The sequence below is a fragment of the Typopeltis vanoorti genome, chromosome 1 (genome assembly GCF_054136105.1).
Source record: "Typopeltis vanoorti isolate ZY-2024b chromosome 1, IOZ_Tvanoo_1.0, whole genome shotgun sequence".
NCBI classification, from domain to species: domain Eukaryota; kingdom Metazoa; phylum Arthropoda; class Arachnida; order Uropygi; family Thelyphonidae; genus Typopeltis; species Typopeltis vanoorti.
This window is the reverse complement of record NC_143549.1, coordinates 170142388-170157064: the sequence shown is the minus strand read 5'-3', so window position 1 is coordinate 170157064 and position 14677 is coordinate 170142388. Positions and strand designations below refer to the sequence as shown.

Here is a 14677-nt window from a genome sequence, read left to right as displayed (position 1 = left end):
ATGACCCTGATTGAAGAAAATGGTGTAAGAACAACTGCTGTGGAGGATATAGTTGAGATATTTAATGAGCAGTTCGTAAATGTCTTTCTTCCATGTGAATGTGACATCATTGAGAGTTTGAGTGTAGTGAATAATGAGGATGAGAGAATAACTATGAGTGAGCAAGAGTTATATGGAGAATTGATCAAACTTATTGTTAATAAGGCTATGGGACTTGATGATATATCACCCCGTATGTTGAATGTATGTGCTAGGGATATGACATCATGTTTGTTTATTATGAGTCTTAAATTGGGTCAAGTTCCAAAGAAGTGGAAGCAAGGCAAGATTTTGTCACTTCATAAGGGAGGTGACAGAACTTAAGCATCAAATCATAGGCCAATCTCTGTGTCAGGTGGTGTGATTAAAATGTTGGATAGGCTATTAAGAACCAGAATTGGGTTGACAACAGTGGTATTATCTTTGATGGACAGCATGGATTTGCTAAAGGGAGGTGATGTTTTAGTGATCTACTTATTACAATATAAGGTTACAGCTTCATTGGACAAAGGAGATGGATACATAGTAATCTACTTAGATTTTACAAAGGCTTTCAATAGATTCCTTCATGGTATGTTGATAGTCAAACCAAAGCAGATGGGGTTGGATATTAGATTAGTGCATTGGATTTGAGATTGGCTATCTGATAAATATCATCAAGTTATGTATGGGGAGGGGGGGGGAGCACTATCCCAGAAGAGGAGAGTCTCTAGTGGTGTGTCCCAGAGGCTTATTTTAGGGCCTTGCTGTTTAACCATTATGTTAAAATGATATTGGGGAAATTTTGAATGGGAATATTCAGTTGTTTGCAGATTATGCAAAGTTGGGACGAACTATGAGGAGTTGAGCAGATGTTCTGGCCTTACAAGGAGACTTGAATAGATTGAGTGAATGGGCACAGGAATCCAAATGTTCAACGTTGCAAAATGTAAGGTTTTAAAATTTAGGAAACAAAAGATGGAATGTAGAATTTACTCTTGTTGGGGATATATTGTTGGAGGTGCAGGAAATAAGAGATCTTCAGTTGATGGTGGATAAGGATCTAAAATTTAGAGGGCACATTGCTAAAATTGTGAGGACAATGCAACGAATTTTGGAATGATGCCCAGGATACTGACCTGTAGAAGTAAGAAGATTCTGGTTCCATTGTATAAGGCCTTGATTAGGCTACGTAATGACTACAGTCAATAGATTTGGTTTTCAAACAGATGAGGGTCCAGAGGTGATTGACCAAAATAATTTCTGATCTCTGGAATGTCAGATATGAAGACAGGTTGAGATGATGCAATTTGCAGAATCTAGTAGATAGAAGGAAGAGGGATGAGACATACAAGTTGGTAAGGGGTTGATATAGGATTATCTTGTATGATAATCCTGTATATAAATTGAAAATGGTGGGAGATTAGGAAAGAAGAAAAGGTCATCCCTGGAAGCTGTATAAGGAGCGAAGTGAGAAGCAGGTTTTTTGCTTGGAAATTGTGATTGATTGGAATGCATTGCCTGAGAGTTCGTGTCTGCAGAGAATTTGAATTTGAAACCACAAAAAAAAAACAATGCTCATATCCCCGCTCCCAAGCTCTTTTGAATCTCTCCATTATAGGACAGCAGATATAGCATGCAATGAAATTCATGTCTCATAAGTACATTTTCAAATATCCATTGAGATTTGAAACCACACCATATATGTTGATGAGCTGAGACACTATATCCCCCTTGGCTAACCAGGCTGGCATTTCTGTAGTACTATATTTTTAGGAATTAATATAGTGAGGGAGGTTTTACCATAAAAGAAGTTTTTTTTTATATTGATCCCATGCACAAGAGGCCAAGGAATCTATAAGCACATTAGTGCTCTGTGAGGGTTGCACAAATGAGGTTGCACAAGCCAACTTTCTGGCATGGTTACTTCAGCACTCATGCCAGTATCCCATGCAGTCCTTCTGTGGTGTTTGGATTAGGCTTTTGCATTAGCTTTAACAGCTGTAAGTCATCTACTTGTATTCTTTAATCCATTTTTTCTCTTGGTATCCGGAGAGCTGATGGGTATGCCTGGAAAGTACATATCATCGAACACTAAACAACTCAGCTATTTCTAATGCATTCAACACTTCCCTACCATCCATATCCACTAATTATTCTTCCATGGTCATTCTTTCTTTTTTTTTACTTGCTACATATCAATACATTATCTTGGATTTCTCTTGGCATGTGTCCATATAAGACATATAAGAGTTTGAAAAAGACTGAAGCTCCTTTTCATAATCTGATTCCATGTGCTTCACTATAGCTATCAGTCTCTTGGCCTGAAGTTTATGCTGCATGTGAGCTTCATCACTCTTTTTAGTCATCAGCTCAAGATACTTCTCTTTGTTATGGTTAATCCATTTAAAACACCAAAAAGTTTTGCCTCTCATAAAAGGTTACAACACAGTTATTTATTGTGTAAGTTCACTATTAACTTATCATTGGTTAGGTTTTTTTTGCTTTTTACTGCATATGGTATTCATTGTATAAGTTATTTATTGTATAAGTTCACTATTAACTTATCATTGGTTAGGTTTTTTTTGCTTTTTACTGCATACGGTATTCATTGATCCATAGGCTGGATTAACAAGTGGTATGAAATTATTTGCAGCACATATGCTTCATGAGAATCTATCATGATCATAGTTTTTCTCTAGGCATGATGAATGTTAAAGATGCATAGCTTAGAGGATGTAGATAGTGTACTTTGTGTAGTTTTAGGTAGTAAATATTTATACCTCATTCTGTTTCTTTGGGTACCTTATTTGAACTCTATTGCATTGTGCCCAATAAATGATGCTTTGTATTATTGTTCTACATGGTTTGCTTTTTTTTTTTTTTTAAGGATAAAGAATCAGATTTAGCCTTAATGAAAGTTCAGCGAATGTCAGCTGAAGATTATAATTTCTGGAGACGTTTGGCACAAGAATACAGCAAACAACTAGCAGCTGAAGAATTAGAGAAACAAAATGCTAAAAAACAGATGGATATGTAAGGAATATTGAGTTTAATGAGATGTTCTTTTAATAAACCATTATTGGTAATTTTAGAAACAGTTTAGTGTGTGTTTCATTGCAAAGCTTAATGTTTATGCAGATGCAACCATTTATGTATTTAGCTTGCTATCAAATATTTAGCTAGTTTAGTTATCTAGCTGTATTTCACAATTGGCTGGTTTGCAGTCAGGTCACCAGAAACAAGATGATTGTATATGCTTTGCACATTACTGGATCCACTTTGATTTTTTTATTTTATTATTATTATATATATATATATATATAAAAGTCTCGTACAAGAGGTTGCAAAATGTTTGGCACCATTGGTGCCATGGGATTAATACAAACAAGACATTAAGAATAAAGAATGAACCTTTAATTTCTGGTATTGAGACCGCAGGTTTCTAACAGATATATTAAATTAAACAGTATAACCTAACAAGTTTCGCAAGTTGTTGGACTTTACATCATCAGGGATACAAAACTAGTGTAAAAGACCAGCTAGAAAAAATTAATTACACATAGCAGATGTTATCACAACTTCAAAACTAGTACATGCAAACGAAGTGACCAGGAAAAAAAACCCATTGTATTGATTATTATGTATGCTTTGTAACAAGGCTAGTTGATATTAAATTCTGTGGCAGAACATGTATTATATCTGAGGTCTCCATGGTTGTTAGATTTTTGATGAAAGCAAACCAAACTTGGTGTCAGATTATACCTTGGTTTTTATTACATTGTATGGGGATATGAAGATTTCTGAGGTTTCTTTAAACTTTCTTGTAAAACAGTTATGATGAATATATGGCATTTCTGTTTCTTGTTCAACTACTTAGTGGTCTGAGTTTGTTGTGCAGAAAGCTAATCCTGATTTGTACTGTCTTATTTTCTCAACATCTTTTATGTGTGCAGACGTGTGTATCTCCAGACTTTCCTATCTGGCCTATACAGCAAAAGCAGTGAATTTTGTAGACTCCTGTTTTTTTCATGGGAGGATGAGGAGGTTTTATTATTATCATTACACCCTCCATGGAGTCGACAGACTCATCATGGGAGGTTCATTCAACTGACAACATATTTATCATATAGAATGTTAAAGTCCTTAACACTCCTTGCATTAGCAACACATTCTGCTAATGCATTCCATTCACCAATAATTCTTCATGTAAAAAATCTACTCCTCACACCCTTTTTCACCACACTTTTACATAACTTCCAGGAATGACCTCTGGTTCTTATCTCACCTTCTAATCTTCTTCTCTCTGAATTAATCTGATAAAATTCTCTCACTAACTTAAATGTCTCTATCATATCACCTCTCTTCCTGCTATCTACCAAACTCTGCAGTCTACATCTCTTCATCCTCTCTCCATACCTAGCATCCCACACTCATGATATTGTCTTAGTCACTCATCTCTGGGCCCTCTCCAATGTCTATATAGCAAAAGCAGTGAATTTTGTAAACTCCTGTTTTTTTTCATGGGAGGATGAGGAGGTTTTACTATTATTATTATTATGACACCCTCCATGGAGTCGACAGACTCATCGTGGGAGGTTCATTTTGGTAGATGTAAGAACTTCAGGCTCTTATACGTTGGCATAAAAGCCATTTAATGTTGTAATCACAATCCTTTCTTTTAGTAATCACAAAGCAACATGCAACATTGCAACCTTATACCAAGAAATTATATACTTGGTTTAATCTTTTATCCAAGTGAAAGCAAAACAAAGTTTGCACCTGAAGTAACTTCAGACATGTATAATGTTATGCATTATGGGAAGGATCTGGATAGTGACCCTTCCTATATGTATAATCGACATGTATAATACTATGCATTATACATGTCCATAAGGATATGTGATTTGCATTATGGGATACCAAGGCAAGTGATGTGAAGTCATTAGCTTTTATATATGAGTTGCCCAGTCCTGAAATTACTTCAAGTGCAAACTTTGTTTGCTTACACTTGGATAAAAGATTAAACCAAGTATATAATTTCTTGATATCTTTAATTTATAGTATAACCAAGTGGAAAAACTTCCAGTATGATAATATAATTGCATTCTTGAAATGTTCATTATGTAAAAGAGCTGTCAGAGGCATATCAAGAATGTGGTTAATCCTCTTTGGTTTGCACCCATTGAAGGTAAGATGCTTCAGGAAGCACATTTCTCCACTCCTTTTTTTGACATACTGGAAATGCTGTATGCTGCACCTCGTAATGTTTTAAACATAGGAAGAGGGGAGATATGATAGAGACCTACAAGTTGGTAAGGGGTTGTTATAAGATCAATGGTGGAGAAGTTCTACAGAGAATAGTGGGAGATCAGGAGAGAACCAGAGGTCATCCCTGGAAACTGTATAAAGAGGGTGTGAGTAGGGAAGTGAGAGGTTTTTTCGTGCAGAGTTGTGAATGTTTGGAATGCCTTGCCTGAGAGTGTGGTGTCTGCAAGGAGTTTGAGTGTGCTTAAAACACGGTATGATGAGATGTGTGTGATAAAAGAATCCCCCAGATGAGTCTTTGACTCCATGAGGTCCTGTTTAATAATAATAATAATAATATACCTATCTTTTTATAATGGATAGTGGTGGTGGTGAGAGAAAACTGATTTAGAGAATCTCTAAATCAGTTTTCGGTATGCTAAAATGATCAATCTTTTTTCCCTTTACTTCAAGAAAGATGTCAAGGAATTGTATTTTTTTGTGATCTTCTAGTTCAATAGTAAATTTTATGTTTGGGAGCAAGTTGTTCAGATAATCTTTAAATTGAATTAAGTTGTGTGTTGTTCCCAACCAAACAACAAAAATTTCATGAATATAATACAACCTTTCCTTGACATTCTCTTACACCCACTACAGATCCACACATGGACACCCACTTACTGGCAAAGCAATTACTGTGCTTGGGAGTGCAATGTCAAGACTATCCCAAATGCTATATCAGCACCACAGCAAGCCTTGAGCCTTGTTCCAAGACCATGGAGTACGATACTTACTTCAACACAGCTGATCCCTTGCAGACAAGTGTACTAGTTGATTGATCCTGGCTGGGCCATCAATCTTGCTGAAGTAGAGGCCTAAATAGTGCAAGATGATCCCCTCTTTCCAGATGTCAAGGGTCACAGCACATGGCAAATGTGGTAGCAGGGTATTGGATCCCAGTGTTGAATGTCTGGAAGAAAGAATAGTAAAAAAGACTCAGGAGAAGTAGAGGGAAGAATAAAGGAAGAAATGCAAAGAAAAAGAGAAAGAACGAAAAAGAGGCATTGCCATCACTGTGAGGTCCACATATATCCACTCAGTCTCAACTTCCCTTCCCACATCGTAATATACTCCATCTTCATACACACATTCACTACCACTTCCAACATCCACTCTCCTTATGTCATGTCTCCCTGTTCACCCAGGCAATCCCCATTTCCCTGTTCCTCTTGCATTCCTGTTCTCTCGTCATCTCTCACTCTATTACTGTTTCTACTGCCAAGCACTTCTATCTCTCCAATACCACTCTCCTGATTTTTCACTTCATCTCTTACTTCTTATCTCTTGCATGCATCACATACTGTACTTTCCTGTGGCAACACTTTCTCCCATGCACTCACTCCAAAGCCATTCAGATGCAACCCATCACACCTGTATAATTCCATTCTTCTCTCAAACATATGCCATACATCCACAAACTGCACTTCCTTCTCCTCACACTGCTCTGCTAGCATACCATTCATGATTTTGGCTCTCCATCTCAACTAATCATTGTCATACCTTGGCAACGCACTGACAACCTTTCCAACTACACTGTTATCTTTCACTCTTCTCAATAACCTCCTGATATTCGCTCTCACATGCTCCTTATATCCACATAGATCATTTATCCCCACAACCACCACTAATTCTCTTGCTTGTTTCTTCCTCGTGTTCAGTACCTGAATTATCCTACTTATTCTCCCTCCTGGATAGCAGACCTTATGTACTCTTTCATTAGCTAATCCTCTAACTATGGAATCTCCATATACTGCTATCCTGGAATCACTCATCGCTTTTACCTTTTTTTTCTTTTAATCTATTCTTTTGCATACTTTCATTAGTTTCTGCTAAACATCTAATATCACTCTGCATATTCCTCATTTCATTTTTAATAACTTTTTCATTATATTTTTTTTCTTTACATTGTTATATTTTTTCTCATTTGCAAAAAAAAAAAAAAAAAAACGTACTGAATATCAGAGGTCTGAAAAGAGGTTGAAAGAATATAAATGACAGAGCTGCATGAAAAGGTTTATTAAAGGGGAAAGGATTTCAATTTCATAGAAACCTTATATTGGTCAGGGGATTTTACCAGGTTAATATGGGAAGGATTCATAAAGTTTAGAGGAAGATATATATAGTATAGTAGACTATATGTATATTATAGTATATGTGTAGAGGAGAAAGAATGAAAGGCAATCCTTAGAAGTTGTATATTATATTGATCTAATGCATGAATAGCAGATTTCTGATACAGAAATTGGAATGATTTAGTGGAATATACTGCATAGGGTGTTTTAAGTATGAAGAGTGGAAATAGTTTAATGTACAATATGACAAGCATGTTGCATCTCAGTTGTATTTTGCACACTTTGGCTGCATATTGTGTGTGTGTGGGGGGGGGAGTCTTAAGTTTCATTGTTATTATGTTCTTTATATTAATTCCACATAAATGACTACAGAAACATTCACTTAAAGATGGCAAAGAAGTTGGTTGCTGATAATCCTCTGTTATTTTTGAGGGGATTGAAGTTAAGGAAATAGCTTAATGGCTTTCTTTTATAATGAGATATATAATACATTACTAATGAAGAAGTGTTAATTTTTTTTAGTAAGGCTATTCACGCTAAGGACCAAATTTAGATTGTTTTAGAGGCATTTTGGAAGTAAAGGGCAAACTTCATTTCAGTGGAAAAGAAATAAAACAACTAGAATGTAGAATGTACATAATGCCTTTCTCTCTCCATATAAAAGCATGCAAAGACAGATGCAATGAGTGATGGGAGTTAAAAAAATATAAGTATTAGTAGTAAGGAAAGATATTATGTTTATTTTGTGACGGTACTGGTATTTAAGTTTATGCTATTTGAATGAAAATTTATTTTTTTATTTTTTTGGATAATTGTGTGGTTATTAGTTTAGTAAATTAGTTGGGATTTTATGATCTCAGCATTGTCTCCACGTGTGGTGATTATATTCAACACGGTGGTGGCTGCCAAATTCAGTGCCAGCCCTAGTTCTCCCCTGTTTAAAGACTATGTATGTTATTCGTAACCTAGTTGAAGATTTTATATCTTGCTACACATACGTATGTACACATCCCATTTTTTAAGACTGTGGAAGGTAATTGTGTGCATGAAATGCAGGTAGTGGGAGATGCTAGGAGACATAAGTTTCTTGATTTCAGGATTTAGTGTTTTCAATTTGTGGATGCCAGTAGCGTGTTGGAGGATGGAGAGAATGTTGTAGACCTGCATATAGACTTAGCTTTGGGTAGTTTAGCAGATGAAGATGGTTTGTCTAAAGCCATAATTGTGTGTTAATGGAAATTGAAAGCAGAATGTGTGGAGAGAAAAATAGAACTGCTGAGAAAGGAGATGGAAGGAATGAAGATTGAGTTGAGGAGGGTGAATGAATTATTTTGGGAGAATAGAGAGGTTGGCTAGTATGAGAGGAATGAGATTTGGTGTAAAAGAATAGCATCAGAGAACAAAGGAGGTGAGAGAATGAGAAAGACAGTGGAAGAGATGAAATTACAGAAACATGAGAGAAAGAGTGTGGAAGCATGGGATAGAGAATTGAGAGGGAGGAGGAACAGTAGGAGAGAAAAGAGAGAGAGATTGGAAGCTGTAAGAGTCGGTGATGCTGTGAGAGAAGGATGAATAAATCTATTTGGAGTGTCATATATGGAGATTTGATGATTTGGGGTGTGTGGAGTAGAGAACCAAAGGAGTGCTTGCCTAGTGGAACCAATAGAGAGTGTGGCAATGGCAGTGAAGAGGGATGAAAGTGTGAAGGATATGATAGTAATGGGACAAATGAACTGAGAGGTAGCATGAATCATTTAGTATGAAATTTATGTCTGAAGAAAAGATAGTGAGTGTATTGCCCCAATATGATAATACTGAGAGGAGCAGTGATGATGACGAGAATGTGCAGGAAAAAGGGTCTGGAATATGTGGATGAATGGAGTATGTTTGAGGACAGAAGGTAGTTGTATGCAAGAGATGAATTACGTTTGAATGAAGAAAGGCAAAGGCATTTGGGGAGACTATTGTTTTCTGGGCAAGTAAGTATGTTGGGACGGGGAAACTAGAAATGTACTGGTAGAATGTTGCAGAATGTCTTCATGTGTGGCTAGTGGCTTGAGAAATGAGGGGGTGTACACTAAGTAAAAGAAAGAATGTATATGGCAGAATGATTTTATGAATGCTGATGATAGGGAGGTAACTGAATCATTCAAAATAGTAAATTACTAAGTGAACACTTAGTTATTTACTATTTCAGGAACTAATTTACTATTTCAGAAGGATGTCTATTCAGTTCCTATCAGACAAAAAGAACATAAACGATACATTAAATATAATAATTATGGTGAAGCTGGCCATTCTGATCATGCCCTTGGACACCTTACATAGAATTGACTGGAAAAGCACCAGTTGTTTGCATCACACCAAAACATGGTATGAATGCAAATTTAAGGAAGCCTGTGAGATTATTATCAACCACCCCAATCTGAACAATAATGATGGTCTAAAAATCCCAAACATATCGAAGGCACATATTCGACCCACGGAACCTTTCTCTCTAAGAGTAACTATAAACAGTACCATAGATAATCCAGGATCCTAAATCAAAAATAACAATTGTAATGCTAAAAATAGGACCTGATTGTTACTGAAAGAAAACTATCTATAAGAAAGAATGTTTGCTCATGTTATCATAAATACAATTTACTTTGATGTAGTTTCTAAATAATTAATTAATTTCTATTTTTTTTTTTTTAATAATTTTTTTTCACTAGAGATCATGCCAGTAGAATAACCTGTGATCAAATCATTGTTTCTCTAGCTTACTGTATGTAATGTAACTCAGCTTGTCCTGTATATTTGTATATGCTCCAGATGATGATCTTAATATAAAGATTGAAACGTCAGGATATTAAAAGAATTATTTATAACACAGTTGTAAAGTCCATAATTTCTAAAATGAATGGAGAATGGATATCAGTTTAATGTGGCAAAGTGTAAGGTTATGCATTTTTGAGTGAGAAGATTACAAGCTGTATACCACATTGGTGGAACTGTACTTCAGGAAACTGACGAAGCCAGAGACTTGAGAGTGTTAGTCGATAGGTTGTTAAAGTTTCAGACACTTAGCAAAAGTGGCTAAAGCAGGTCATCATATTACTTGGTTATGGAAGAATATTTTGATGAGCAGAGACAAGCAGGTTATTGATCCTCTTTATCGAGCCTTGATAAGATCCAATCTTGACTACTGTGCACAGATCTGGGTGCTAGGGTTTCTTGGTAACGAGGAGGCGGTGGAGAATATTCAGAGGTGAAACCAAGATGGTAGCAGGTCTATAGAATGAATGTTGTGAAAAAAAGATTGAAAATTTGTAGGTTACAGAAACTGGTTGATAGGTGAAAAAGGGATGATATGATTGAGGCATGCAAATTATACTGAGAAGTTTTTGCAAGATTAATTCAGAGGAAATTTTTCAGAACAGGTTTGGTCTTGGGAGAACTAGGAAGCCATCTATGGAAACTGGTGTAATTAGCATGGGTGTTAGAACTAGGTTTTTTGTTTGGAGAGTAGTGAGTGGAATAGGTTGCCAGAGTCTATTGTGTGGGTGCCATGACTGTGAATGAGTTCAAAGCAAAGTATGATAGATACTGTGCAAATGTTGGGTAGTTCTTGATATGATGTTTAACACCTCCCTCGATGGATCTAAGGACTCCTTGGAGTAGCCCATCATCATCATCATCAAATTCCTGCCATGTACCCTCAAGGGGTGTACAGGATATGATAGTACTACATGAAAAAAATTACATCATTATTAATTTCCTATCTACAATTTTCCTCCAAATCAGTCTGTTACTTGTCAACACTCCAATATTATCAGCTCTTATATTTCTATATTTTCAGATTTGTTCCAGTAGCTGACTTTTCGCTGTTCGCCCTGGTTCCCTGGTGAAAACAACGGGGGCCTTGTTTAACCGGGCGACGCCCCAGCCGGCATGAAATTTTGTCATGTTGTACCATCATTCTATATTTTGGTTTAACCAATAAGAATACAATTTGGTCGGCTAAATCCCAAATTGCCAGCCCATCCTCGTCCGTTCAGTATCCAAGTAGATACCCAACAGGGTGCACCACGAGAAGGTGAGGATTGGACATTAGGTCAGAAGCCCTGGTCGGTTCTCCGCATTCCTTTAAAGGCTATGTGGAGGTCTCTCAGTTATACAGCTTTGACCCTTAAGCACCCCTGGAGTAGCCCATAATAATAATAATACTAATGTTCACTACTTAAGGAAGTAGTAGTGAAAATATATAATTTTAGCTACATGATACAAAGTCACTGGAGCAGTACTTTGCTTACTTCATTAATCACAGTGTATGAAACATGTTATGGGAATAAAGTTGCATTTTTTTAAATTCAAAGATATGCCATCTTTTGGATATCATATCTTTGAATTTAAAAAACATGATGATATTGTTGAAATTGAATATTGAAAATTAAAAACCATAGTTCTTATTAGATTTCACTTAAATTATTTGAATTTGAGAGACTGAGTTTTTAAATGCTGCTAAACCATTTATTTTTGTATAGCGAGACCTGTGAAGTTCCCATAATTAAACATTCACACATGTGCCAGAGTAGGAAAAAAATATTAATTTTACAAATATTTTGCCTTACATATCATAAGACATGCTAGTTATAGAGTATTAAATATTCTGAGAATAAATATTTAAATTTTAGTTGAATGTTTTTATGAGTTATGGTTTAGTATTATTAATTTTGCAAATAAATCTCATCTTACATATTGTATGATGTCATCAGTGAGAACAAACAACAATGACACGGAGTTTGAATAATAGAACAGTACAACGCATGTGCCAGATTTCAATCTATACTGTTCTATTGTTCAAATTCCTTACCATTGTTTTTTGCTCTCACTGATGACAACTTACGATACACAAGATGAAATAGTTATAAAACTAATAATACTGAACCATAACTCATAAAACAACCAGCTGAAATTTAAATATTTATTCTCAGATTATTTAATACTCTATAAGTAGTAGACTTATAGCAAATTTACACTGTGTGATGATATTCATTGTTTTTCGTAATGATGAATTTCACTACTTCCTCAATTTCATTGCCGAGTGTGAGACCACTGGCCCACTTATTGGAGGCCTAAAAAAAGTTTCATGTATGGTATCTCGAGTAGGCCCAGGTAAAAAAAAAAAGAATAATGAAAAAAAAATATTAAAAAATAATAAAACAGAAAGAAAAATATCCTTAGCCTACCAACAGTACTAATGTACTATAGGCTTCCAATGATGGGAGTCACATAAAATATACTATATATATTTTGCATTACTCTTTCACTGCTGGCCCATTGGCATGAAACTTTACTGAGAAACTTCACATGAAGGTTAACTTATGATAACCTTCAAAAACAACTAACAGTTGGTGGAAGTTTTTTCACTTGGCTCTGATACCAATTATATATTTGGTTTAATCCTATATCCAAGTGTAAGCAAACAAAGTTTTCTCCTGAGGTATTTTCAGAACTGGAGCAACTCGTGACAAAGGTGGTATAACCAGATATATAATTGGTAGAATAGCCAAGTGAAAAACTTCCATCAACTTATCTCTAATCCAGAGAATTTTAATAATAAGGTGTGACACCTTTTGGCAACTGGCATATGGAAATATGACTTCTCCATTAATTCCACCTTACCACCTCTGAGTCTGGCTCCCACTGATGAGATCTCAATAAAGGTTGAAACCGGTTTGGGTAGTGACCCTTCCCTTAATGCATAGCATTATACGTATTCATAAGGAGATGTGCTTTGCATTGTGGGATACTAAGGCAAGTGATAAGAACTTATACACCTTTACCACAAGTTGCTCCAGTCCTGAAAATATTTCAGCTGCAAACTTTGTTTGCTTACACTTGGATAAAGGATTAAACCAAATTTTATATATATATATATATATATAATTATATATATATATAATTATTATTATTATTATTATTATTATTCAAGCCTCCATGGAGTCAAAAGACTCATTGTGGGAGGTCCTTCCTAAGAACATAAAGTCTGTCAAGACTCATCGAGGGGAGGTCCCCCCCTAAGAAACACAAAGTCTATCATACCACTCTTTAAACTCATTGACCGTTCTCACTCCCACCACTCCATCAGGCAATGCATTCCACGGTTCATCCACCCTCCACGCAAAGAAACCACTCCTCACCCTCTTGCTCACAGTTTCCTTTCATAACTTCCAGGGATGGCCTCTTGTTATCACTCCTTCCTGCTGTTCAACCAAGCGAAAGAACTCCCCAGTGTCAACCCTGTAACCACCTCTCAACAGTTTAAAAGTCTCAATCATATCACTTCTCCTTCTTCTATCCACCAAACTCTGCAGTCCACATTCTCTCAGCCGATCCTCATAACTATCCTTGTACAGTCCTGAAACCATCTTTGTCATCCGTCTTTGTATCCTTTCCACAGTTAATTTATCCCCTTCAAATCTGAGAACAATATTCCAAGTGTGGTCTGTATGGCAGTGTTACCTATGGGCAAACATGAATTTTTCATTATTAATTTTAATTGCAAATATGAACATATAATTAAGTAATAATTACTGAAAAATAATCTCTTTGTGAATGAATACATATAGCACATATGCTAAAATATATCTAGTTATACTTCATACATTTGATGAAGATTTTATTACATTCTCTTCAGCTATTTAAAGCATCTGTATTTTTCTTTCTGCTTTCTAGAATGTATGCTATAACAGATGACATCGATTATGAGAAGAAACTTTTATATAAATTAAAAGTAAGGATAAGAGAATTAGAAAGAATGATGACACTTTCTCAAGTATATTTGGAAAATATCAAACACTTAGCAATCAAGGAAGGTTAGTATTGTAATATGTTTTTCTCCAAAAGTTGATATGTGTTTACATTTTGTCATTTAGAGCTGAGATTTGTTTTTAATTTAATTTATTTTTCAAAAAATAAAAGTTACATGTTATTCTTCATTTAGTGATGACAATCAGCAAAATATATATAGAATATATTCAAGATTATTGATAATTCACATCCCAGTTTTATTCCCAAGCATTCCATGATTTGTTGATTGAGTAGGACAAATGAAATGTACTATCATCAGCAAAGATGCAGACCAGATTATTGGTGATTAAGAGTAGGTCTTACCATGTATTGGAGAAAGAAGATGGGTGACAGAACAGAGCTCTGAGGCACTTCTGCATTGGTGTAGAAGCTTGATGAGAGGGAGTCCTATGACGCACTGTGAATGACTAGATAGAAAGCTTACT

General features: G+C 35.6%; 1 protein-coding gene across 1 annotated transcript in view; it reads left to right on the top strand.

Moving 5' to 3' along the window:
- Window positions 1-14677, top strand: part of LOC150110639 (transient receptor potential cation channel subfamily M member-like 2) — a 658320-nt gene that overhangs the window by 474797 nt on the left and 168846 nt on the right. The window contains exons 22-23 of the mRNA XM_090403554.1: window positions 2909-3054; window positions 14118-14257. Coding sequence (XP_090259680.1) covers window positions 2909-3054; window positions 14118-14257 — 286 coding nt within the window. The remainder of the gene's footprint in view (window positions 1-2908; window positions 3055-14117; window positions 14258-14677) is intronic.